Source organism: Canis aureus, chromosome 21 (genome assembly GCF_053574225.1).
Source record: "Canis aureus isolate CA01 chromosome 21, VMU_Caureus_v.1.0, whole genome shotgun sequence".
Classification (NCBI taxonomy): domain Eukaryota; kingdom Metazoa; phylum Chordata; class Mammalia; order Carnivora; family Canidae; genus Canis; species Canis aureus.
In genome coordinates this window covers 16406682-16430561 of record NC_135631.1, presented here as the reverse complement: position 1 = coordinate 16430561, position 23880 = coordinate 16406682, and the positions used below count along the sequence as shown (strand labels likewise).

Below are 23880 nucleotides of genomic sequence, written 5' to 3'. Positions count from 1 at the left end.
TTCTCCCTCTGCCTATGTCTCTGCCTCTCTCTCTCTATCATAAATAAATAAAAAAAAATTAAAAAAAAGATTTTCCTCAAAAATATGTTAATAATCTAATCACTTCTATTCTTTGATTGTTCCTGTCTTAGATTAAACCTCTATTGTCTCTCAAATGTATCGTGAGTCTGGCCATACCACCCTGAATGCATCCAATCTTGTCAAATGTATCATGATTAATCCCCTCAGCATTTTCAATTTCCAAACTTAGAATCTGCCATCCATTATTTACACAGCAGTCATAGCTGTGTTTAATCAAAGATAGATCAAATCACTCCTTAGCTGAAAATCCTCTGAAGACTTTTTGATTATTCAGGAAAAAAGACAACTTTTACAATGGCCTTAATAGAGTACTACAGGGTTAAATTCTGTTACAAATTCATCATCTCTCTTTTGTTTCCTAATCACATTTAGGCTCCCACCACCTTTGACTCTGGTGTTCCTCAGCACATGAGTCATTGGGAACTGCTGCAGTGTCATTTCTGTCCCCATGGAACAGGCTTCTGCTAGGTAGCCCCAGAGTCTCACTCAGCAACTCTAGTGTTTGTTTCAATGCCATCTTCACAGAGCGCTCCCTGACAACCTTAATTAAAAGGTGACCCCATCCTGGCTACTTGCTCTAGCCCATTTTCATATTGCTTGATACACTCCATCCCACTTATAGGCCACTTCTCAAGCTGCCTATTTTCTGTAAGCCCCATTTCTGGCTTAAACTTCACAGTATATGTTTATTTCCTTGATTAATTCATTCATATAATATCTATCAGGCATCTTCTTTGTGTGTGACTTTTACTATGCTAGACAGTGATAGATAAGACTGTGAAGAGAATGTACAAGATCCCTAGTTTTATAAAAAATAAGTATTTAGTGGAAAAGACAAATAGGGCACATGAAAGAACATGTAGGAATGGCATTGACTTGGAATTGAAACTAAATTAAGCTAGTATCTGAAGTAGGATAAAGGAACAAATAATCTATTGGTGATTATTCTTATTTGAAATTTAAAATAATGAATATATGTATATTTTATTTCTATGGTTATCATACATTGATTCTTGCCTATCCCCTGGAAACAACAGAACAAGACTACAGCAAAGTTAATTACAGGATATATTGGCTAATATATAATTTATTGTTAGTGTATCCTACAGTGAATTTTAAATAGAACATTTGCAAACATTCTGCAGGTTTTATATAAGGCATTTTTCACCTCTTTTTTTCCTCAAACTGTAGATCATGGGATTCAGCATGAATATAATCAAAGTGTAAAATAAGGAGGCTATTTTATCACTATCAAATGAATGAATTGGTTTGGGCTGCACATACATAAAAAAATGGAGAACCGTAAAATATGACTATCAGTGTCATATGGGATTCACAGGTGGAGAAAGCCTTGTGCCTACCTTCTGCAAAGTTCATCCTGAGGATGGCAATAAGGATCAGCATGTAAAACACAGGGCTATCATAAGAGATGACACTAAATTAAAAGCTGAAAAGATCAGAATTATCAACTTAATTTCATGTGTGCCTGAGCAGAGCAAAGCTATCAATGATAGACTATCACAGGGATCCCTGGGTGGCGCAGCGGTTTGGCGCCTGCCTTTGGTCCAGGGCGCGATCCTGGAGACCCGGGATCGAATCCCACGTCGGGCTCTCGGTGCATGGAGCCTGCTTCTCCCTCTGCCTGTGTCTCTGCCTCTCTCTCTCTCTCTCTGTGACTATCATAAATAAATAAAATAAAATAAAATAAAATAAAAATAAAAATAAATAGACTATCACAGAAGAAATGCCTAAATGACATTATAGTCACCAAACTATGAAAGGGAAATTTTTATAATGATCAGCAAAGACAAAATGATAGATTATGCCACCAGCAACTGACATAATCTATGTGACATAATGACTATGCAGAGCAGAGGATTATAGATGGCCACATAGCAGTCATAGGCCATTGCTGACAAAATGAGAATTTCACTAGTAATAAACATAATGAAAAAAGTGAGTTGGGTAGCACATCAGTTAGAAGAGATGATAGATTGATCTACAACAAGGCTTACTAGCATTTGGGGTCCCACAGCTATTGAACAACCAATATTAGTGAAAGCTAGGTGTCTGAGGAAGATGTACATGGGTGTTTGTGGCCTAGAGTCCACCTTGGTGAGGATGATCAAGCTCAGGTTATCCACCAGTGACACCAGGTAAACAGTGAGGAAGAGTCCAGACAATGGAGCCTGCAGCTCAGGGAGTTCTGTGATTCCCATTTGGATGTGTTCTTTCCACTGTGTTAGATTGTGTTTCTCCATGCAGGCATTTGAGAAACCTATAATGGGAATAGATATAAAAATAATCATTAATTTCATGACATATGACTAAGATGACCATTGTAGTAAGTGATTAAGGACTTAAATCTTGCATTTATGGCCTGTTGCTTTAACTGGCTGTTCCAACACCTGGCAGCTCAATTATCTCTCCTGGCTCAGCTGAGCTCTTTACAGCTTTCTTAGATATGACACCAAAAGTACAAATGACAAAAGTAAAAATACATAACTGGACATAAAAATAATTTAAAATACAAATAAACTTTTGTCCATTAAAGGACACTATCAGAGAATGAAACCATGACTCACACGATGGAGGTGATTGCAAATCATATATCTGGCAAGGCTCTGTTTTATAAGGATTCTTCAACTCAACAGGAAAAAAATCCAATTTAGAGAACAGGCTAAAGACTCGAACAGACACTTCCCACTGAAGATATAAACATGGCCAATAAGCACATGAAGAGATTTTCTTAACAAAACTCCCTTTTCAGAGATTGCTCTTTTTTTTTTTTTTTTTTTTTTTACTATTCAAAGAGTACAAATTTCCTGGATCATAGCAAATGTCTACATTTCACCCAAAATTATAATGAAGACATTTACAAACTTACAACCTATAACCACCCGGAAACTTTAGATACCAAAGCAGATTATTAAAGAGATGGCTAAATCACTGAGGGAGGTACCAGATACTATTGGGGTCCTAAAACCATACTCTTTTTTTGATGGTTCCATAAATGTTATCTTTCCTTCAATTTTATTTTCTAACTGTTGTTGATAGGTGTAAAAATAAAGTTGATTTTTGTAAATTTATATTCGGCAAATTTGCTAAATTCACTTATTATTTCTAATAAATTATATATTTTCCTTATGTGGTTAATTATAACATTAATCAAAAACTAAAAATGGCAGTTTATGACTTCCTACCTGTCTTTACCTCATTTTTTTTATCATGGTTGAACCTGCTATAATATTCAATACATACTGAATATAAATGGGGAAACTGGGTCTCCTAATCTTGGGGGCAATTTCATCAGGGGAAAAGTTTTCAATGATTCAGTTTACACTAATAGTTTTATACATATTTTTAAATGTAATGATATATGCCCATCAGTATAATATCATATGGAATATTATCACTGCCCTAAAATCTTTTGTTCTCCGCTTATTTATCCCCCAATATAGGATTCTTATAAATATTATTTATAACACTGTTTTTGTCTATTCTGCTCAGCTAGGCAAATAGGTGTTAAAAATAGGTATTGAATATTATCATAAATCTATTTTTTTCTTTTAACTTACAATGATGTTAATTTATGTCGTAAGTTTTCAACTGTGAAATCAGCCTTTCATTCTTGCTTACAAGCAGTGCTCCTTAATGGTATCATGTACTCAAAAACAAAATGTGTAACTTATGAAAAGTGCCCATAATAGTACAACTTAGCTTCATTGCTATTTGTATGAGTTGGTGTAATTTTTGGAGAGCATGGTGCCTTTCACTTAATATTTTATCCATTCATCTTCTTTGCCACTCCTCTCCTCCTCTGCTCTTCCTCTTCTTTCTCCCACTTCTTCATGCTCTGCTGTGCAGAATATATTTTTTTGAACGTGCCATTACATATCCATCCATTCCACCCTTGATAAACATTTAACACCTATGATGACTACATCTGCCACAAACATTCTATTACTTATTCTCTAGGGGACATAATTACACGGATATGGAATTGGCACATCATAGAGTATACTCACACTAAAATTTAGTAATTATTCCCTTATTTTCCCAAAGTTTTTATAGCAATGTACTCACCTTTAAACAAGTAAAAGAATTATAATTTTCCACATTCTTATCAACATTTTCAATTATTGTTCAAACAAACTTTTGCATTTCAGCTATCCTGGTAATGTTTGGCGATATCACAGTATACATTCTTCACTTAGATTTATCTAATGAATAATTTTTTGAACACATTTGTGTATTTTTGGCTGTTTTGATATCCTCTTCTGTGAAGAGTTTCTTCAGGTGTCTTCCCTCACCTCTTCCCCTCAACTATTTTTTCCCTCCTAAAAGTTAACCCTCTTGATCATCCTCATTCAAAGAGTTAGGGAATTTGTTGTTTTGTTTTGTTTTACAAATTACTTTGCAAGAGTGTATTTCAAATATGGTTTCTTTGGATTTTTAAACTTTATTATGGTGTATTTTCATTAATACAAGTTTTCATTCTAGATAGAGTACTATTTTTCTATTAGTATCACTATTTTTTGTACCCCATTTAAGGAAACTTTGTTGATCCCAAGTCATGAAAATATTATTTTACTTTACTTTAAGAAACCTTTTGGTTTCAAATTTCACATTCCCATTTGTAACATATTTCAATTAATTTTTACATATAGTGTATAAATGACCAAGTTCCATATTTTATATAGAAACCTAATTGAACTGACCAATTTACTGAGAAAACCTATTTTATTCACTATATTGCAGCAAGGCTCTTGTTTTAAAATAAGTGGAATTAAACATGTGAGTCTATTTTGGACTTTATTTTCATTTTATTGATCTCTCTGTAAATATGTGCACTAATGATACATTTAAAAAATGGGTAGGAAATATCAGAAAGGGAGACAGAACATAAAGACTCCTAACTCTGGGAAACGAACTAGGGGTGGTGGAAGGGGAGGAGGGCGGGGGGTGGAGGTGAATGGGTGACGGGCACTGAGGGGGGCACTTGACGGGATGAGCAATGGGTGTTATTCTGTATGTTGGCAAATTGAACACCAATAAAAAATAAATTTATTATTAAAAAAATAAAAAAATAATAAAAAATCTTATTTCATTAAATGAATTGATATCTGTCATTGGAAGTCCTCTGAAATCTTTCTTCTAAGATATTGCCTGGCTAATCTAGATCTTTTGCGTTTCCAAATAATTTTTTTTAAATTTTTTTTTAAATTTTTATTTATTTATGATAGTCACACACAGAGAGAGAGAGAGAGGCAGAGACATAGGCAGAGGGAGAAGCAGGCTCCATGCACCGAGAGCCCGATGTGGGATTCGATCCCGGGTCTCCAGGATCGCGCCCTGGGCCAAAGGCAGGCGTTAAACTGCTGCGCCACCCAGGGATACCCCAAATAATTTTTGATATCGACTTAAGCACTAAAAAATCCTACTGGGATGCCTGGGTGGCTCAGCGGTTGAGAGTCTGCCTTCAGTTCAGGGCATTATCCCTGGACCAGGGATAGAGTCCTAAACAGGCTTCCTGCAGGGAGCCTGCTTCTCCCTCTGTCTGTGTCTCTGCCTCTCTCTGTGTCTCTCATGAATAAATAAATAAAATCTTAAAAAATATTACTGGAATCTTGATTGTTAACTGCATTGGATCTATAGGAAAATTAGGGAGAACTGGCCTCACCAAATTTATATCTTTCAACCAATTGACATGGTATTTTAACATTTATCTCTCCTTCAATAACTCAGTAATATTGGTTGTAGTGTCTAGCAATGAAGCTTTATTTGCACATCTGTGTAAGATTTCTAGATCTGTCCCAGTAAGGGAAGAAGAGGGCTTTCTCTTACACCTGTCACTAAAATGCAAACTAATATAATTGTTGACCAAACTTACACACATGGTGACATAACTTTTAGCCCCTATGTTAACCACTGTGATTATCAGGGGGAAAAACACTTTTCCTAAGACATTCAGCTGCAAAGGGAGGCAATGTTGGAATCCCCCTCAGTGATGCTGCACCACTCTGGAAAATATGCCTTCAGGCTGTTTGCCATCCCCTAGGGCAGCAACAAATCCTTCCAGTCGCCTCCTTTTGGCCAAAGCAGCCAAAGATTTAAAAGTCTTTGGTTCATAGATGGCTAGATCCACAAGTACTTCCTGTTGAGCTCCACCTGGCACTTAATTAAATGGACAATGAATGCCGGGTACTTCAGGCCATATTCCTGGGAGGCAGCTGTGATTCGATTAATCCAGAGGGTCCGCATATTCCTCTTCTTCAGTCTCCGTGCTTTTGTGCATTTCACAAACGCTCTGGTCACGGCTCTCACCGTCAGCTTGTACTCATTAAAATTTTTCCTAGTTTAGCTTAAAATTTTAATTTTATCTGTTTTTGTTGGTAGATACAAAATAATTGATCTTTAACACGCTGACACTATATCCACTAATCCTGCAAAATTCACTTATTATTTCTAATGTTTCAATGCTGAGTCTTTTGAATTTTTAATGTACATAATTATGGCCCTCGAAGATAATCAACTTTATTTTATGCTTTTCCATGCATATACATGTTCACATATAATAATGTAACAAATTTAAAATGCCACCAACCAAAGGGGGTAGAGTTGAAATGTCATTAAGGCAGATACTGTTCATTACTCATTAATGTATGTATGCTCAGCACAAAAAACATTAAGTGCCATCTTATGTCAGTATGCAGGTATGGAGGGCACTGGTATTTAAATGGTGTTTATCCCACAAAAAATATTTAAGAAAAGACACAAGAAAGCCTTTAAAAGATTACTTAATGGCAGATGTATTAAAACAGACTTCCCTTAAATTGTAACAGAAGTACTTGGCAATGTAAGAACAGATGTCTGAACTTAGGTCTCTGGCAGTAACACTTAAGGACAAATAAAAATTGATACAGGAAGGTTGATCACTACTGGAACACCTATAGTTGAAAATAGGAAAAACATTTCTAGTTTTCCATGACTTCTACACATTACTCCTTTCTAAACCCAACAACATCAACAGTAGTCCATAACCTAATTTATTGTATGTATAGTCTATATTGAACTCTACATAGGCAGTATGTGCAAGTTTTTCCATACTCTATGCAGGGCACCTTTTACCTCTTTGTTCCTTAAGCTGTAGATCATGGGATTCAACATAGGGATTATCAAAGTGTAAAATGCAGAGGCGATTTTATCAGTATCAAAGGAATGACTGGATTTGGGTTGCACGTACATGAAAAATAGAGTAGCATATAATACAACAACCACTGTCAGGTGAGATCCACAGGTGGAGAAGGCCTTGTGCCTGCCCTCTGCAGAGTTCATCCTAAGGATGGCCATAAGGATTAGGATGTAAGACACAAGCACTATGAGAAGGGAGGAAATCAAATTAAATGCTGAAAAGATCAGTATTATCAACTCAATGTCACGTGTGCTTGAACACACCAAAGTTAACAAGGGAAGACTATCACAGTAAAAATGTCTAATGACATTATGTCCACAGAAGGATGACATAAAAATCTTGATGGTGGTTATCAGAGAAAGAAAGGCACTGTAGACATAAGGGATTGCTACTAGCACCCAGCACACTCTTTGTGACATAACAACGGTGTAGAGCAGAGGGTTACAGATGGCCACATAGCGGTCATAGGCCATTGCTGACAGAATGAACAGCTCACTGATGATGAACAAGATGAAGAAAGCCAGCTGGGTAGCGCACCAGTTATAGGGGATTGTATTTTGATCAGCTACAAAATTTACTAACATTTTGGGTGCCACAGCTGATGAGTAGCCAAGATCAATGAAAGCCAGGTGTCTGAGGAAGAAGTACATGGGTGTTTGGAGCCTGGAATCCACCTTGGTGAGGATGATCATGCCCAGGTTGCCCACCACTGAAACTGTGTAGATGATGAGGAAAAGCCCAAAGAAGGGAGCCTGCAGCTCAGGACGGTCGGTGATTCCCATTAGGATGAATTCTGTTAACACTGTTAGATTTTGTCTGTTCATCCAGGTCATTAAGCGAAATTGCTGTGGGAACAACCATCACAAGAGTCATTGGGATTCAGGAGACAACATCTGTGGTCATTTTAGGAGGCAAAGCCATCATGGGTAAGATAGGTCCATTTTTTTAGATGGGTTAATTTAAAATAAGACTCACTTTTGTCACTGAACCTGGAGCCAAATACAGAAGGCATTACAACCTAAGGTATACAGTAGCCTTTTTTTTTTTTTTCTTTTTCTTTTTTGCTGCATGCTGGCTATCATTACCAAGTCAATACAGTCTCTGTATGGTTGGTCTGTCAAGAAGGTATCATTAGAAAGTTTGGTCTTAAGTGGGAATCCTGATATTCTTTTAGACATGTTTTTTACTTAATGCCTGTAATTGGTTAAACATATAATTCTTTATAAGAAATAATAATAAAAGTTATAACCCTCCACTTCTCAACTTGCAATTTCAGTCCCAACATCCAAGTAAAACACGATTAACTCATTTAATAGACTTTGATTTACATTTCTCATTATAACTCTGCATATCTAATGGTATTCCCATTCCATTATCCGTTTGATTTATTAACTTGTGTTATCATTCCATTATGCTTTTATGAGTTGTGAATATTGTTTAATGACTTTTTCTGATGATAGACAATGATTTAGATACCCTGCAAAAGTCCCCAACATGCCCACTGTAATGCACATAAATAAATTTTCTCAATAACATTGTATCTTAATATTTAGCACTTGCCTGCGGTGTTTTCATTTTCTGATTTTTGATATGTTGCACAGAAAGTAAGGCCTGCATCTACAGGTTATTAATATATAAAAAAAGAATATAGCTAACATTCCCACATTTGCTTTGACTTTAGCACTAGTATCTCTGAAATGATGGGTTTAATTTGGTAGTTATATTTTCTAGCACATTTTAAGACCAGGATAAATTATCAGAATGTATTTGTTAATGTATCACCTGAAATCATCCAATAAACTGCTATTTAATTTCAAAGTAGGGGATGCTATCTCGAGTGTCTTTGAGGCTGGCAAATAACATTGCACGAACTACATGAATGAAAGACAATTTAATAGGGAACAAGGGTAAATAGATATGGCATGATTTATTTGATATACCTATCAAATATACCTACTGTTTAAATGTACATGGACAGGACTAATGATTCTCTGATCTAGATGAAGTGAACTGGACATGGCATAAAGAGAAATGGAAGACATTAACTATATTTTAATTTGAATATTACTCTTATACCTTTATTTCACCTTCCATCAAATAAACATGAAATGTTTTGTATTAACACAATTTATTAAAAAATGTACTTTATCTATCTCTGCTTTTCCAACTTCTTTCTCCTTCAGATTGTTTTTAAAGGCAAATGTTCTAAAATTTCAAAGGAAAAAATATCATCCATATTTTTTCTACTAACTATTTCAGAGTGAAAAAATGAGAACTTCACTGTAACTCATCTTAGGTGACAAAATCATGATTTATAAAGAAAGATATAATAATGAAAAAAACCCACAATATATCCACTATATATATATAGTCTCTCTATATATATATAGTCTCTCTCTCTCTCTATTTAAAAATGTATAAGAATTACAGGAAGTTGTCCAAACTGCATTGATCTCATGTTTGGCTTGATGGTTTTATTTTGGAAAATCTATAACTAGAATTCATCACATTGGCAGAATTAATTAGAAAAAAAATATTGAGCATTTAAACATCTATTTAAGGAATTTAGGAATTAATGTCATTAGAATGGACAAAGGCAATAAAAATTAAGGATAAAAGGAATAAGCCATAATCACAGAATGTCTTATAAAAACTAGACAACCCACTCCTAAAAGGTGAAAAGTTAAAATATTTTTGGGAAAAATTGCAGAGGTCCTAAATAAATTGGTAAAAATATTATGTTCCTGGATTGCTCAACTTAGTGTTATAAAAATGTCAATTGTGCTAAAATTAATCTTATGTACATGATGCCTTTGCAATCAAAATCTCACTCAGGAATCTGTAGAATTTAACCCTGAATTAAAAATGTATTTTAAAAATGCAAATTATAAAGAATAACATGGAAACTTTTGAAAAGACCTATGCTACCAGATATAAAACTTAGAAATCTAGAACATGCCTTCTGAATGTCTCTTTTTTTTTTTTTTTTTTTTTTTGATGCAAACACACGAGGGTTTATTTACAAGCTCGAGCTTGGGTCCAAGTGCACCCGACACAGCGGAGCAGGGACTTGGACCCCGAGACTAAGAGGCGTAGCAGCTTTATAGGGGCCAGTGGCCAATGGGATCGTAACACACATAGAAAGTTGCACAGTCATGTCGGTCCGCACGCAGGTGCCCGATTGAATTACACCTTATCCTATAGTATCCATTTGAGCTGGCCTATTACTTTGGTCAGAATTGGCGCGCAGTTTTGTGGGGCACAAAGCAGGGTTACTTTGTTATGAGCCGATTTCAGATTAGGGTGGGCCCAGCGGCTTGACTAGGGTGGGGCAGCGCCTTAAGCAATAAGCAGGTCATGTGGGGGTCATACGGGAGGTGGCAGGTGTAGCACATAATGGAATCAGTCCTGCTCTGCTTGTCCAGGGGTAGGGGATTTTTGTAAAATTTCCTGCGTCCCACACTTGCAGCTCACGCACCCGGGCCACCCTCACCAGGTGGACTCAGCGTGCACACCTTGTGGTGCTGGATCTCTCACACCAGCGTGTGGAGGGCACGCTCCTCGCCCTAGTGAGTAGGGGTTGGGTGAGCATGGGGCTCGGCCTGAAGGCCAGGCAGCACAGGGGACCGAGGAACCGCAGCCCCATCCCCACCCTGACTCCCACACACAGGCAGCCCCAGGGCTCCCCCCGTGGACAGCCGGCTCCTCAGGATCTCCCCCCAGGGCGGCCCCAAGGTCTGGCTCCCTGCTGGAGAGGCATCGTGGAGAAGAGAAGCACACATGTGCGTAAGAGAAGCTGCCACTAGAACTACAGGACGATGGCTCCGACAGCAGAAGTCCATGCGTCAATCTACAGCTGAGCATACTCGACAGACATTCCTTCGCGTACAAGAGAGGCAGGGCCAGTCACGGAGGCGAAAGGGGCCCCATTGTGAGCGGCCTCTGACCCAGCAAGAGCTGCTCAGAGAGGCCAAGATCACAGAAGAGCTCAACTTACGTTCACTGGAGACATACGAGAGGCTCGAGGCTGACAAAAAGAAGCAGGTGCACAAGAAGAGGAAGTGCCCTGGGCCCATAATCACCTATCATTCGGTTACAGTGCCCCTTGTTGGGGAGCCAGGCCCTAAAGAAGAGAATGTGGATGTGGAAGGGCTGGATCCTACTCCCACAGCTTCTGCACTGACTCCCCATGCCGGCACTGGACCGGTTGTCTCTCCACCTCGCTGCTTGCATACTTTCATCATTTTTAGTGATGATGCAACATTTGAGGAATGGTTTTCCCCAAGGCCGGCCCCCAAAGGTCCCTGTTCGGGAGGTCTGCCCCGTGACCCATCGCCCAGCCCTGTACCGGGACCCTGTCACAGACATCCCCTACACCACTGCTCGAGCCTTCAAGATCATCCGTGAGGCCTACAAGAAGTACATCACTGGGATCCCTGGGTGGCGCAGCGGTTTGGCGCCTGCCTTTGGCCCAGGGCGCGGTCCTGGAGACCCGGGATTGAATCCCACGTCGGGCTCCCAGTGTATGGAGCCTGCTTCTCCCTCTGCCTGTGTCTCTGCCTCTCTCTCTCTCTGTGACTATCATAAACAAATAATAAAAATTAAAAAAAAAAAAAAAAAAAAAGAAGTACATCACTGCCCACGGACTGCCTCCCACTGCCTCGGCCCTGGGCCCTGGCCCACCACCTCCCGAGCCTCTCCCTGGTTCTGGGCCACGAGCCTTGTGCCAGAAAATTGTCATCAAATAAGGAGATGTTTAATCCCTAGAAACCTCTTTCCTGCCCTGACTTGGGGCTCTTCATGTTTCCCCTTCTCTCCCTGCTTCTCCCCTTTGTCAGCTCTGAGCTTTGCCCAGCCCTTTTCTATTTCTTTCCCCCCAGTTCCTACTGGTTTTGTGTTTTTTAGTCTAATAAAAGAGAAAGATCTCAAAAAAAAATTGCTTTATTGAGGCAATATGGCATACACCAGTGGAACAGAATAGAGACCTCAGGAAAAGACCCATGAATGTATAGAACTGTAGTGTTTGGATAGAAGTGGCATGCTAGGACAGGCATGCAAAAATGGGCTAGTCAATGTATCTGGAAAAAGTGATTATGCATATAGAGGATAATGAAATTGGATGTTTATTTGATCCATATAAAAATCAGCCCTAGGCTGGTCAAGGACTTAATGTCACAGAAAATATTAAACTTTTTTTTTTTTTTTCGAGAGAGCCTGCATACATAGGGGGGTGGTGGGGGCAGAGAGAGAGAGAGAGAGAGAGAGAGAGAATCTTAAGCAGACTGTACACCCAGTGCAGACTCTGAGATGGGGCTCAATTTCATGACCCGGAGATCATGACTTGAGCTGAAGTTGGAGGCTTAACCAACTGAGCCACCCAGTTGCCTCTAAACTTTTATAACTATAAGACTAGAACCTCTGGTTGCTCTTAAATAAACAGAAATTTCAAAAAAAAAATAGAATAGAAATTCAATATTAGTTAGGCAGATGAAACTACTTCACAAAATTTGCTCTACCCCAAAATCTATTCAAATTAACAAATATTTACAACAAAGCAATTACAAACATCCATTAGCAGCAACCAAACAAATGACAGACCCTAATATCTTAAGCTACAAAAATTATACCCAAAGAAAAGACTATTCCTCAGAAGTTTATACGATTTGGTAAACCTCTTCATACCAACATCCATTTTATTGTGATTTTACAAATGCCTGAAGTTCTTCTGAAACTCACTTAGTGAATATTTATGTGGCCTTCCTATAAACAGTCCTACCCAAGCACTGCCTGGAAAGAAAAGGAAGTTGAGTATCAAACCTCTTATCAGATGGAAGCAGAAGCTCAGAGCTGTTCCAGGACCTGGAGGATGGACATGGAGCCCAACGATGTCCTCTTATGCAAATGAAAACAACCAATATCAATGGAATATTCTGTAACATTTTGATAATAGCCTCAACTGAGGTAAATGGGTTGGTCAAACTGAAAACATTGCAATCTCATTAAAAAGGAAGGAAGGAAAGAGGGAGGGAAGGAGAGAGGAAGATTCTAAGTTGAGCTTGGAAAAATGTTTAGTCCCCTTCGGGAAGTTTTTGTCTAGAATACCAGTATAAATGGAGAAATAATAGCAAATAGAAATGAAGTCCCTTATCACTTTCAAATAACATACTAATACTGGTAAACATATATCATTAATCCAAAAAACCTAGTTATGAAAAGAGATGATTAATATATATGATGTAATGTACAGAGTCTGGCTGTATCTGTGACTGTGCTCGTATCTGTCATTTAAATGGAAGACAGGCATCAAAAACCATCACTCTAGTTAACTTAGTAGTCAATATAATCAGTGCCATCTATTCACCTTAAATGAAGACTGTCTTTTTTGTACTCCCGTGTGATTACTAGCATGGCTGCTGTCAGAAGAATTTATGAGCATCTCCTCTCCTTGAGACACTCCCCTGGGAACTTGAATGCATAATTCTTGGTTATTCCCAAAGCATGTGAGAGCAGGAAATGATGCCATGGGTCTTTGCTAATTATTCAGAGTAACTTTGATTTCCCTATTGAGGAAATGTTTTTGAAGAATTTATTTTTTTTTTATTTATTTAGAAAGAGAGAGAAGGAGCAAAGAGGGGGAGAGGGAGAGGGAGAAGCAGACTTCCCTATGAACAGGGGGCCCCATGAAAGGTTCCATCCCAGGACCTTGCGATCACAACTTGAGCCAAAGGCAGACACTTAACCAACTGAACACCCAAGCGCCCATTTTTATTTAGTTTTTTGTTTTAAGATTTCATTTATTTATTTATTTATGAGAGACACAGAGACACAGGCAGAGACCCAGGCAGAGGGAGAAGCAGGCTCCATGCAGGGAGCCCGATGTGGGACTTGATACTGGATCTCCAGGATCAGGCCCTGGGCTGAAGGTAGCGCTAAGGCGCTGAGCCACCTGGGCTGCCCCATGTTTTTTATATATAAAAATTCACCTGCTTCCCTTGGTTGTTATTTTTATTGTATTCACTTGACTATCTAGATTTGAATAGTTTTCCTCAGACATATGCTTTAATCATCTATAAATTACATAAACTTTCAGCATTTCCCACAATGGCTTCTTCCATGTTTCACATCTGAAGATAAAGACAAAACTATTTATATATGACCTATAGTATGTTAAAAGTTTAGAAGGAATAAAAATTATGAATATATGTGTGAAGTTATTTATGTTTGGTTTTGTAACCTAAGGAACTAAACTTGGTTAATGACACATGATTCTACATCCCGTGTGCATTCTCATCCTAATTCCTATCCCTGCATCAGTTTTCTTTTTTTTTTTTTAATATTTTATTTATTTATTCATGACAGAGAGAGAGAGAGAGGCAGAGATACAGGCAGATGGAGAAGCAAGCTCCATGCAGGGAGCCCAATGTGGGACTCGATCCAGGGTCTCCAGGATCAGGCCCTGGGCCAAAGGTAGCACTAAACCGCTGGGCTACCCAGGTGGTCCCAGTTTTCTTTCCCTATATCGGTATCTCCTCCACAAAAGTTGATATATGTTCTTAAAAAGAAATTCAAATTCATGGGATGTCTAAGTGGTTCAATCAGTTAAGTGTCTGACTTTTAGTTTTAGCTCAGGTCACGATCTCAGGGTCCTGAGATCGAGCCTTGCATTGGGCTCTGTGCTCAATGTGAAGTCTGCTTCTCCCTCTCCCGCTGCCCCTCCTCCTCACACACACTCTCTCTCTCTCAAACTCAACATTAATTAAACAAATCTTTTTTAGAAAAGAAATGCAGCTTTATAAATGTATATTTTAAAGAGCACACACAGGTTATATAGCTTATTTTGATACTTCAAGCTTCTCATTCAGCTATGTTTTTGAATTTTATTCATTTTCTACATATACACTAATATTTTACTGGCCTCTGTTTAATGAAATGGCCACAATCTGATTCTACCCTCATTTACTATCGATTTGCTCTAATACTAAGATGCAGTTAGTTATCAACTTTCGACTTCTACATGTATGACCACGATGAACAATTTTGTGTGTGTGGTCCCCCACTGACCCATAAAGGAACATGTCTGAAATATCTCCTGAGGCTCTGTTTTGGGATAAAGAGAGCATATTTAATTTACTTAAATAAGGATGGATCTATTCCAAGATTTATTTTTATTCATATACACTCCACCATCAGTACACAGCATTTCATACTGTGGACATTGAACTTATTAATATGTACCACTTGAACAAATGGTAAAGTTTGCAGCAAATAATTCAATCAGATTTAACTTTATAGAGCACAAATTGTTTTGCTTGATTTAATACATTATTTTTTTTAAAAGAACCCAAATATTTGTTAAGATTTGAAATGGAAAAGTGCACTATAATCCATGTCAACAGCAAAGTTCAGAAATTATAATCGAGACACATACACATTAATTTTAATATAATGTTACCATTTGAATGCCTATCACAATGCTAATGCTGATAAAGTAGTTGTTAAAATGACAAAAACACACCTCGTAGAGACAGGGGATGTCAACCTCCAAATCATGTTTCTTCCTCTGGGCACCTGGCTGGTTGACTTCTCATCCTCCTGGCAGGTGTGCAGAAGTAGCTGAACTGCAGCCTGACTCATCTGTAGTGACACAGCCCATCCTATGTGCAGTCATTCTTCACCCCTGCTGTGCACTGATCCTAAGAAACCCCTCCAGTTCCCAAAGCATGAAATGCAGATAGAATGCTGAAAAATTGTGAGAGAGGAACTAAACAGAGAGAGAAGTGATTACAGTATGAGATTCTATAGCTGTATAAGGAAGTGTTAGTTTGCACCTATATTGACTATTCGTTGATCTCAAGGCAATATTTTAAGCATTCTTATTTTATCATGGAAGTTTTTACTTATATATTTCATAAGAGTTTTAAATTGATATAATAGAATCTTCTGAGTCCATGTCTTATATTAATCACTTTATGATTGTGTAGATATTAATAATCTTTATCATTCAGTAATCTATTATTTTTTTAATACAAATTTTAGTGTTTTTAAAAATCATAACTTACTTCTTGTGATGACTATAGCTCAAATTATTTTGTGGCTTGATATTAAGAAGTAGATATTTTGATATTTACATTTTAAGTTAACCCAAAGTCACGGACATTTTGTGAGATGAGGTAAGAGTTTGTTATCAAAGCTGTTTTGCCATAAGAAGTCCCCAACCTAGATCATGGTTGTTGCTTGTGAAAGTACCTTTATGGGATATCCGAGTGGCTCAGTGGTTGAGTGTCTGCCTTTGACTCAGGGTGTGATCCCAGTTTGGGGATCAAGTCCTACATCCAACTCCCTGTGAAGAGCCTGCTTCTCCCTCTGCCTATGTCCCTGCCTCTCTTTGTGTCTCTCATAAATAAATAAATAAATAAATAATTTTTTTTTAAAAAAGTACCTTTTATATTGAAAGAGTCAAACCAATTCTGGACAGGTGCATAAAAAGAGAGTAGCAATTAGAGGCATAATTTATGGAAAGGTCTTAAGCTTTACATGTAATAGTTCTGTTTAATACAAGGAAAAATATACTACAGACTTTAAATGAGACACAGATAGAAAAGGAGAGAGAGAGAGAATGAGTAGGAGAAAGAACCAGTATTAGGTTAAGAACCAATATATATGAGGGATATAAGAAGGATAATGGAGAATTATTCTGTGGTATAGTAGTTAAGTTTCTCTAAGTATGAGGAGACATGACCTATCACAGAAATCTCTAGATTGTCTGCTGTTACCATATCTGCAGTAATTTCTACTTCGTTTTTGAATTGTTTCTTTGAAAGGAATTTTTTCTTTCCATGGAGATGGCTTGTGGAAATAGCCATTTTGAAAACAGAGATGATAGATGTGACTCATGACTTGGAGATAACTGGTGAAGCCTTATGGAAATGCAGGGAGATGGCATTAGCAGCTCAAACCAAACTTATCTAGACCTTAAGGGACAAGAAAATCTCCATTGGAAGCCTTACAATTCCTCTGTTTAACTTTTTTAAAAGAATGTATTTATTTACTTATTTATTTGAGAAAGAGAGAGAGAGAGAGATTGCATGCATGAACCAGGGGAGGGACAGACAGAGAGGGAGAGACTCTCAAGCTGACTTCATGCTGAGCACTGAGTCTGCATCAGCAGGACTCCATCACAGGACCCTGGGCTGAAATCAAGAGTCCGAAGTATAACCCATTGAGTCACCCAGATGCCCCCCTAATTTAAATTTTGAATTAAAACAAAATCAGGATTATGTGAATTTCTGTTATCTTTTTTTTTTTTTTATTGGTGTTCAATTTACTAACATACAAAATAACACCCAGTGCCCGTCACCCATTCACTCCCACCCCCCGCCCTCCTCCCCTTCCACCACCCCTAGTTCGTTTCCCAGAGTTAGCAGTCTTTACGTTCTGTCTCCCTTTCTGATATTTCCCACACATTTCTTCTGTTATCTTTTAGATTATTGATATAGTGGAAAACATTTAATACTAGACATATTTCTTGGGACATAAATAAAATATTGGAACTTATGATCATGGTGCTTTGAAACAAAATGAGCTGCTGTGAAAATAGTCCTTCAGTAAGTTTTTGGGTCAAAATTTATGAGATGGATTTACTATGCTGAATTTGAGAAACTTGGATGGTTTTTCTTATTTTTGTGGTCTTGAAAGAATTCAGTGAGTGCCACCCAAGGTTTACACGCTTGGAATGCTTTCTGCATAGAACATCCCTATATACAGAGCAGGGTCAAAACTACCATTTCTTTGGCAGCTGCAGGAAGGGCTCTCTGATGCTGTTTGAAGTGTGTCCTAACTCTCACAGGTGCTGTCAGACCTTGTTTGGGACTATGTCTTGCATCTTCCCTCTCCCCTCATCACTAGGGGGATTTTGTTGTCACTGTCTGGACACAAATGCCATGGAACCTGCAGAACAATTAGGTAGGGGTAAGCTGGAAATACAGGTGACTTAGCATCTCACAGGATGTGAACTTTGACCAATTGGAGATCAATGTTGCCACATAAATTATTTTCCCTACCTTACTTTAAAGAAAAGTGGTACTGGGCTGATGTGCCTGCCTGGTTGGTTGAATGTGTGGATTCGTCATTTCTGATAAATGTGTACATGTGATATGTGAGTGTGTGTGTGCACATGTGTGCTTATATTTTGGAAACTTTGAACTGAATGCTTTTTGCTAATCATTCAAAGAGAACTTTTTGTATAGTTTGTTTAGTAGCTAACTATTATTAAAAGGGTAAAAAGTGTAAGCTTTTGAGAGACTATCCCATTGAGTACTAGTGAATGAGGCATGCAAGATTTTAGGTTGCCCAGTTTCATAAAATATATACATATAGATATTTGAATCAGAAAATGGGTCCCTTATCCTACCAAAGATGTCCAGAACCGAGAATCTGGTGCCTTTCATGGAAAAAGATTTTCAGATGTGATTAAGGTAAGGAACTCCAGATGGGGAGTGTCTCCTGGATTATATAGGCAAGACCAATGTAATCCCAAGAAGTAAAGGGAAGTGAGAAAGAGTCAGAGGAGATGTGGCAGTGCAAGTAGAGGTCAGAGTTATGGGATCACTGTTTGGAAGGGGATGCCAAGTAAGGGATGAGGGCTGCCTCTACAAACTGGAAGAGGAAAAGAAACAGATTCTTCCATGGCAGTCCAAGAAGGAACACAGCCTGCTGACATCTTGATTTTAGCCTAATGAGACTTATTTTGAACTTCTGACCTCCAGAACTGTGAATGATAAGTTTCTGTGTTTCACGTTACTGAGTCAGTGGCAATTTGTTATCATAGCACTGGAAAACTAATACAGGTGAAAATATAATTATTTTTACAAAATACATATATTTAAACCAAGTTAAAAGGTGGAAAACACTACCATTTTTATTCTTGACTTTAATCCATTTAATAAAATACATAGGATTGGTAGAAGTACAAATGTGAGTTTAGCCTTCTTGCTCCAATTCTGTTCACTGAACTATACTTAAAAAAATGGATTTGTGCTAAGAAATATGTTTTCCCAATTGTACATATGTAGGCTGGTGTAGACAAATAGAGCCCATAAGGAAAATCAGACAGGAAAACAAAATAAATGATCTATATTATACACTTTTATATTTATAAAGAATAAAACTTAAAAATCTTAAAGGCTAATGCTACCAAGATATTGTCAAATTTATGTGTGGAGACCAAGAATCTCCACCATACAGTGTGACTCTTCTGTTTTCAACAAGCTATTTTGCTTATTTACAACTAATTATGGAATTAGCTAATGAAACTGAGTGCCACAGTTCCTGTATTTACATTATTTCTGACTTACCTGAAAAGATCATAAATCTAATTTATTTCCAGGCATTGCCTTACCTCGAATGCCATGCCCCATACCACTTAGTAGATATTATATTTAGTAGTATTTTGCATGCACAGAATGACCAGGTTACAATAGCAAGCGTTAAGATTTTCTCATTGAAATCCATTGCATACTTAAATATTTATACCTCTGCATTTAACAGAGATTAGTTTTTCAGGAGCAAATAAAACTCTTAAATGAAGACAATTGTAATTTTTAAATTTACATTAATTTGAAAGACTGGCAAGGGCTCTTTAGGAATCTCTTGAATGCATCCTTCACATCCTTGTTCCTTAGGCTGTAAATGAGGGGATTCAGCATTGGTATCACGAGAGTGTAGAAGACAGAGGCCATTTTATCAGTATCTAATGAGTGGTTGGTCCTTGGTTGCAAATACATAAAGAGAATGGTCCCATAGAAAACAGTGACAGCCATCATGTGGGAGGCACAGGTGGAAAAGGCTTTTCTTCGGCCCTCTGAGGAACGTATCCTCAAAATGGCAAGGACAATGTGGAAGTAGGAGGTTAGAACAATAATCATGGAGAAAAACAAATTGGTCCCAGCAGAGGTAAACACCGCTGTTTCTGGAATGTAGGTATCAGAACAGGACAATGCCAACAAAGGGACAGTATCACAGTAAAAATGGTTGATGACATTGGAAGAGCAGTATGACACAGAGAACACACAGCAGGAGACGGTCAGTGCTGTGGTCAGACTGTAGAGGTATGTGAGGGACACCAGCAGAAGGCAGATCTGCGGAGATACCACCACCATGTAGAGCAGGGGGTTGCAAATAGCCACGTAGCGGTCGTAGGCCATTGCAGCCAGCATGAAAATCTCCCCCACGATAAAAACTAAGAAGCCACCCAGCTGGGCTGCACATCCATAGTAGGATATGGTTTTCTTTGAAGCCAAGAAGTTGACCAGCATCTTAGGGGCAATGACAGTAGAATCGCCAAGATTGATGATAGCCAAGTGCCTGAGGAAGAAGTACATGGGCGTTTGAAGCTGCGAGTCAACACTGGTGAGGGTGATGATGCCCAGGTTCCCTGCCACGGTGAGCCCATAGATCACCAGGAAAACAAAGAAGAGTGGCATCTGGAGGTCTGGGCGGTCTGAGACTCCCCTGAGAATGAACTCAGTCAGGTGGGTCAGGTTCCCTGAGGCCATTTAATTTGTTCTTCTCATCTTTTAATGGAGAAAATGGAAGGAGGTTAATAGATGGTCAAGTTAATTTTTTTCTGGTTCATGCTGGATAGTAGACTGTTTCTTTTAAATGGGACAATTTTTGTTCACATGTGGAAGTGTCAGAATTTAATTGTATTTCTCACAATCTTTTGCAAAATTCAGAAATAGAAACTTTCTAGAGACCAATTTTAGGTTGTTAGAACTGTTGTGCCAAGCTCTTCATTTTTCAACTGTTTTAGATATAATCTATATAACTTGAGTATCTATTAATCTATTATATTACATGTAGTGGTGTTTATTTACACACATTAGCATACTAATTATACTATACATGAATACGTATTTACATATGTACCCGTCTCTGTGTCTGCTTCCAGTGATAAGATAGCTGTGTAACAGAAGTTGATGAGCCAGAGGGACTTCCAGTATCTTTGCCTTTTCCTTGGCTGCCTCTGGCTTTTCCTTTAGCCCATACCTTGTCATCATCCTGGGGAATTTTGTATTTCTGTGGGAAAGATACTTTGAGTATGCTGGATTTTTCCTTGTCAGTTTTGCCACACCTCAATAACCTTCTGATTCAGCTGCCCACCACCAGACCATACCTCAGTAATCTTCCTTCTCAGTGTTATTCAGAAACGGATTTATTTAAAGGAAGACAATTCTTTAGCCAAATACACTACTCCTTTCTGTCACTCTGCTATCTGCTCAGATGCTTTTCTATTATCATGGTCTGGCAGTCCTCTCTCTTTTTCCATCTTCCCATACCCTTTCCTTTAAATTCTTCAAAACCTGTTTTGAAGTTTTAAAAAGTATTACTTTTTAAAGTAATAAAGTTTGATTTACTCAAGTGTGATTACTTTGTTTTCCTTGTACAGAGAAATGAATATAGAAAAGTGCTAACATTATCCATTATGTGCTGTACTCTATGCCCAGAATAATGCAGATTATTTCAAAATAATAATGTCGTTATTTTCCAGAGTGTCCTAGAAGACATATGGAATTATTTCTATGTCTGATAGGACAGTTGAGGCTCAATGAGATTAAATCATGGAAACAATCTGTGTGCAACATTGTTTAATGTTATGGTTTTATGGTTTTGCTTAATATGTTTTGTTTGCTTGTCTGATTTGAATACATAAATCTCCTTCTACGTGGAGTTCATAGCCAGGATGAGTACTAAGTGAAATTATTGGGTTTACCTACCTGTCCCAGAGATCTGTTGAGTCTCACTGCAAAGGTTCTGCAGGAGGCACGCCAAAGAGGTTTACAAGTGTCTGATGTCCCTGAAGGCCCACACACTGAAATAAGCTTCTTTACGGATTAAGTCCCTACACAGGAAAACAGGAATTCCCAGAGAAAACTTCTGATTCCCCAGGGAAAGAAGCCAACTATTGAAGTCTCCACACAATTACACTCGCAGAGTGAAAATGTCAAGAGAGCCTAGGGATGTGCTTAGATGATTCTACTGAGTATCAATCATGTGCAATGATTCCAACCTCTGTGTGTTTGTTTCTTTTGAATTGTCCTCCTGTAATGGTTGAGAGGTGTGGCTGCTGGCCCTGGAGTGGAGAAAATCCAACTCTTAGAAAGCACACGATTCTGGCCCCAATGTTCCATTTTAATATGAATACTGGGAATAGAACTGAAAGCAAAGCTTCTATTCTCATGTCAAAAACAAGCCCTAATGTACCTGTCATGAAATACAGATGACATACACCATAAATTCAAAATGTGCACGGTTTTAAGAAAACTAAAAGTCAGTTATTTTAGAGCCTTTTAGAAGGCACCCATCATATGCCTGATCCTATTGCTGTTTTTTAATTAAGATTGTGTGATTGAAAATATATTTTTCATATAATCTTGTGATCTTTCCTCATGCATGTATAAATCTTGTAATTAAATATTGATAACAATTTTATTTTACTTGTGTGGTATTTTCTAGTCTGTAAACTTTATAAGAGTAAAGGATATATCTAAATAGTTTTCCTAAAAAAATAAAATTAAAAAAAATAAATAAATAGTTTTCCTTTGTAGTAATAACTTCTGAAATACTCAGGAAAGAGTAGGCGTTCAAAAATATTTGCTGAAAAAAATATTTGCTGACTCTCTGTAGGAATGAATGATGGAGTTAAGAACAAGTGAGTATAATATCTATCTTTAAATTTTGAAATAAAATATGAGTTTAGTCTTCAGCTCTATCATTTATCTTTACTATGGTTTTAAGTTTGATGAAGAAGTATTGACCACTTATTCTCTAGAATATTCACTACTTTAGAGCAGGACGCACTGTTCCTTCTCATCTTGGTGTTCCTAATATCAAACTAGGGTGTGGCACATTCTGGACTTTATGTTTTGAAATAACAAAGTGTGGGTCATAAAGAGGAAATACTAAGATTTTTATACACCTTATGTTACCCGTGAAAATGAATTGAAATCCTTGAGGTCCTTTCGAGATCCCAAGATTCCACAGGAAGTTTGTATTGTTGCTTCCTCTGTAATATCATTTGTAGATTGTCTGTATGTGGCTAAAGTTCACTTGTACCCTGTTCAATCAACAGGACTTTATTCCCTGATGAGCTCTGCTAACTTCCCCATCTATTTAGCATTCCAACAAAATTTAAAAAAATAAAAGTACTACTTTTACAGTTTCCATTCTCATTGATGCTTTATATAAGAGTTTGATCTCTCATTTAAAGCTTATTGTTTATTGCACAGGACGTATTGTCCATTTCTGAGGTTGTGAGTATGACACAAAATAAACTTACTTTGATTAAGCATATAAATTCTAAGACACAACAGTACCATCCCAGATGACAAAACTACACTTTTCAAAGTATTTGTAAGAAACACACACATGTCACCTACATATACATACACACACAAGATATGTGCAGGAAAAGATATTACAGACAATGTAATATTTCCATGCTCTACCTGAAAGAATAGTTCTCTCTTACATAATTCATTATTTTAAATTTGTAAATTAATTATACATAAGCTGAATATGCATTAATCCATTTCCCCCATTCCCTC

General features: G+C 37.7%; 2 protein-coding genes and 2 pseudogenes across 2 annotated transcripts; 1 reads left to right on the top strand and 3 right to left on the bottom strand.

Annotated features, from left to right (window-relative positions):
* Positions 1-1174: 1174 nt before the first annotated feature.
* On the bottom strand, positions 1175-2342 carry LOC144293171 (olfactory receptor 8K3-like; annotated as a pseudogene).
* A 4816-nt stretch (positions 2343-7158) lies between these two features.
* On the bottom strand, positions 7159-8109 carry LOC144292637 (olfactory receptor 8K3-like). The gene has a single exon (XM_077863291.1). It carries the CDS (start codon positions 8107-8109, stop codon positions 7159-7161), a length of 951 nt encoding a protein of 316 aa, XP_077719417.1.
* Positions 8110-10837: 2728 nt separating this feature from the next.
* LOC144293339 (vacuolar protein sorting-associated protein 72 homolog pseudogene) lies at positions 10838-11698 on the top strand (annotated as a pseudogene).
* Positions 11699-19881: 8183 nt separating this feature from the next.
* On the bottom strand, positions 19882-20829 carry LOC144292640 (olfactory receptor 8J2-like). The gene has a single exon (XM_077863293.1). The coding sequence runs from the start codon at positions 20827-20829 to the stop codon at positions 19882-19884; it is 948 nt and encodes a 315-aa protein (XP_077719419.1).
* Between the last annotated feature and the right edge of the window lie 3051 nt (positions 20830-23880).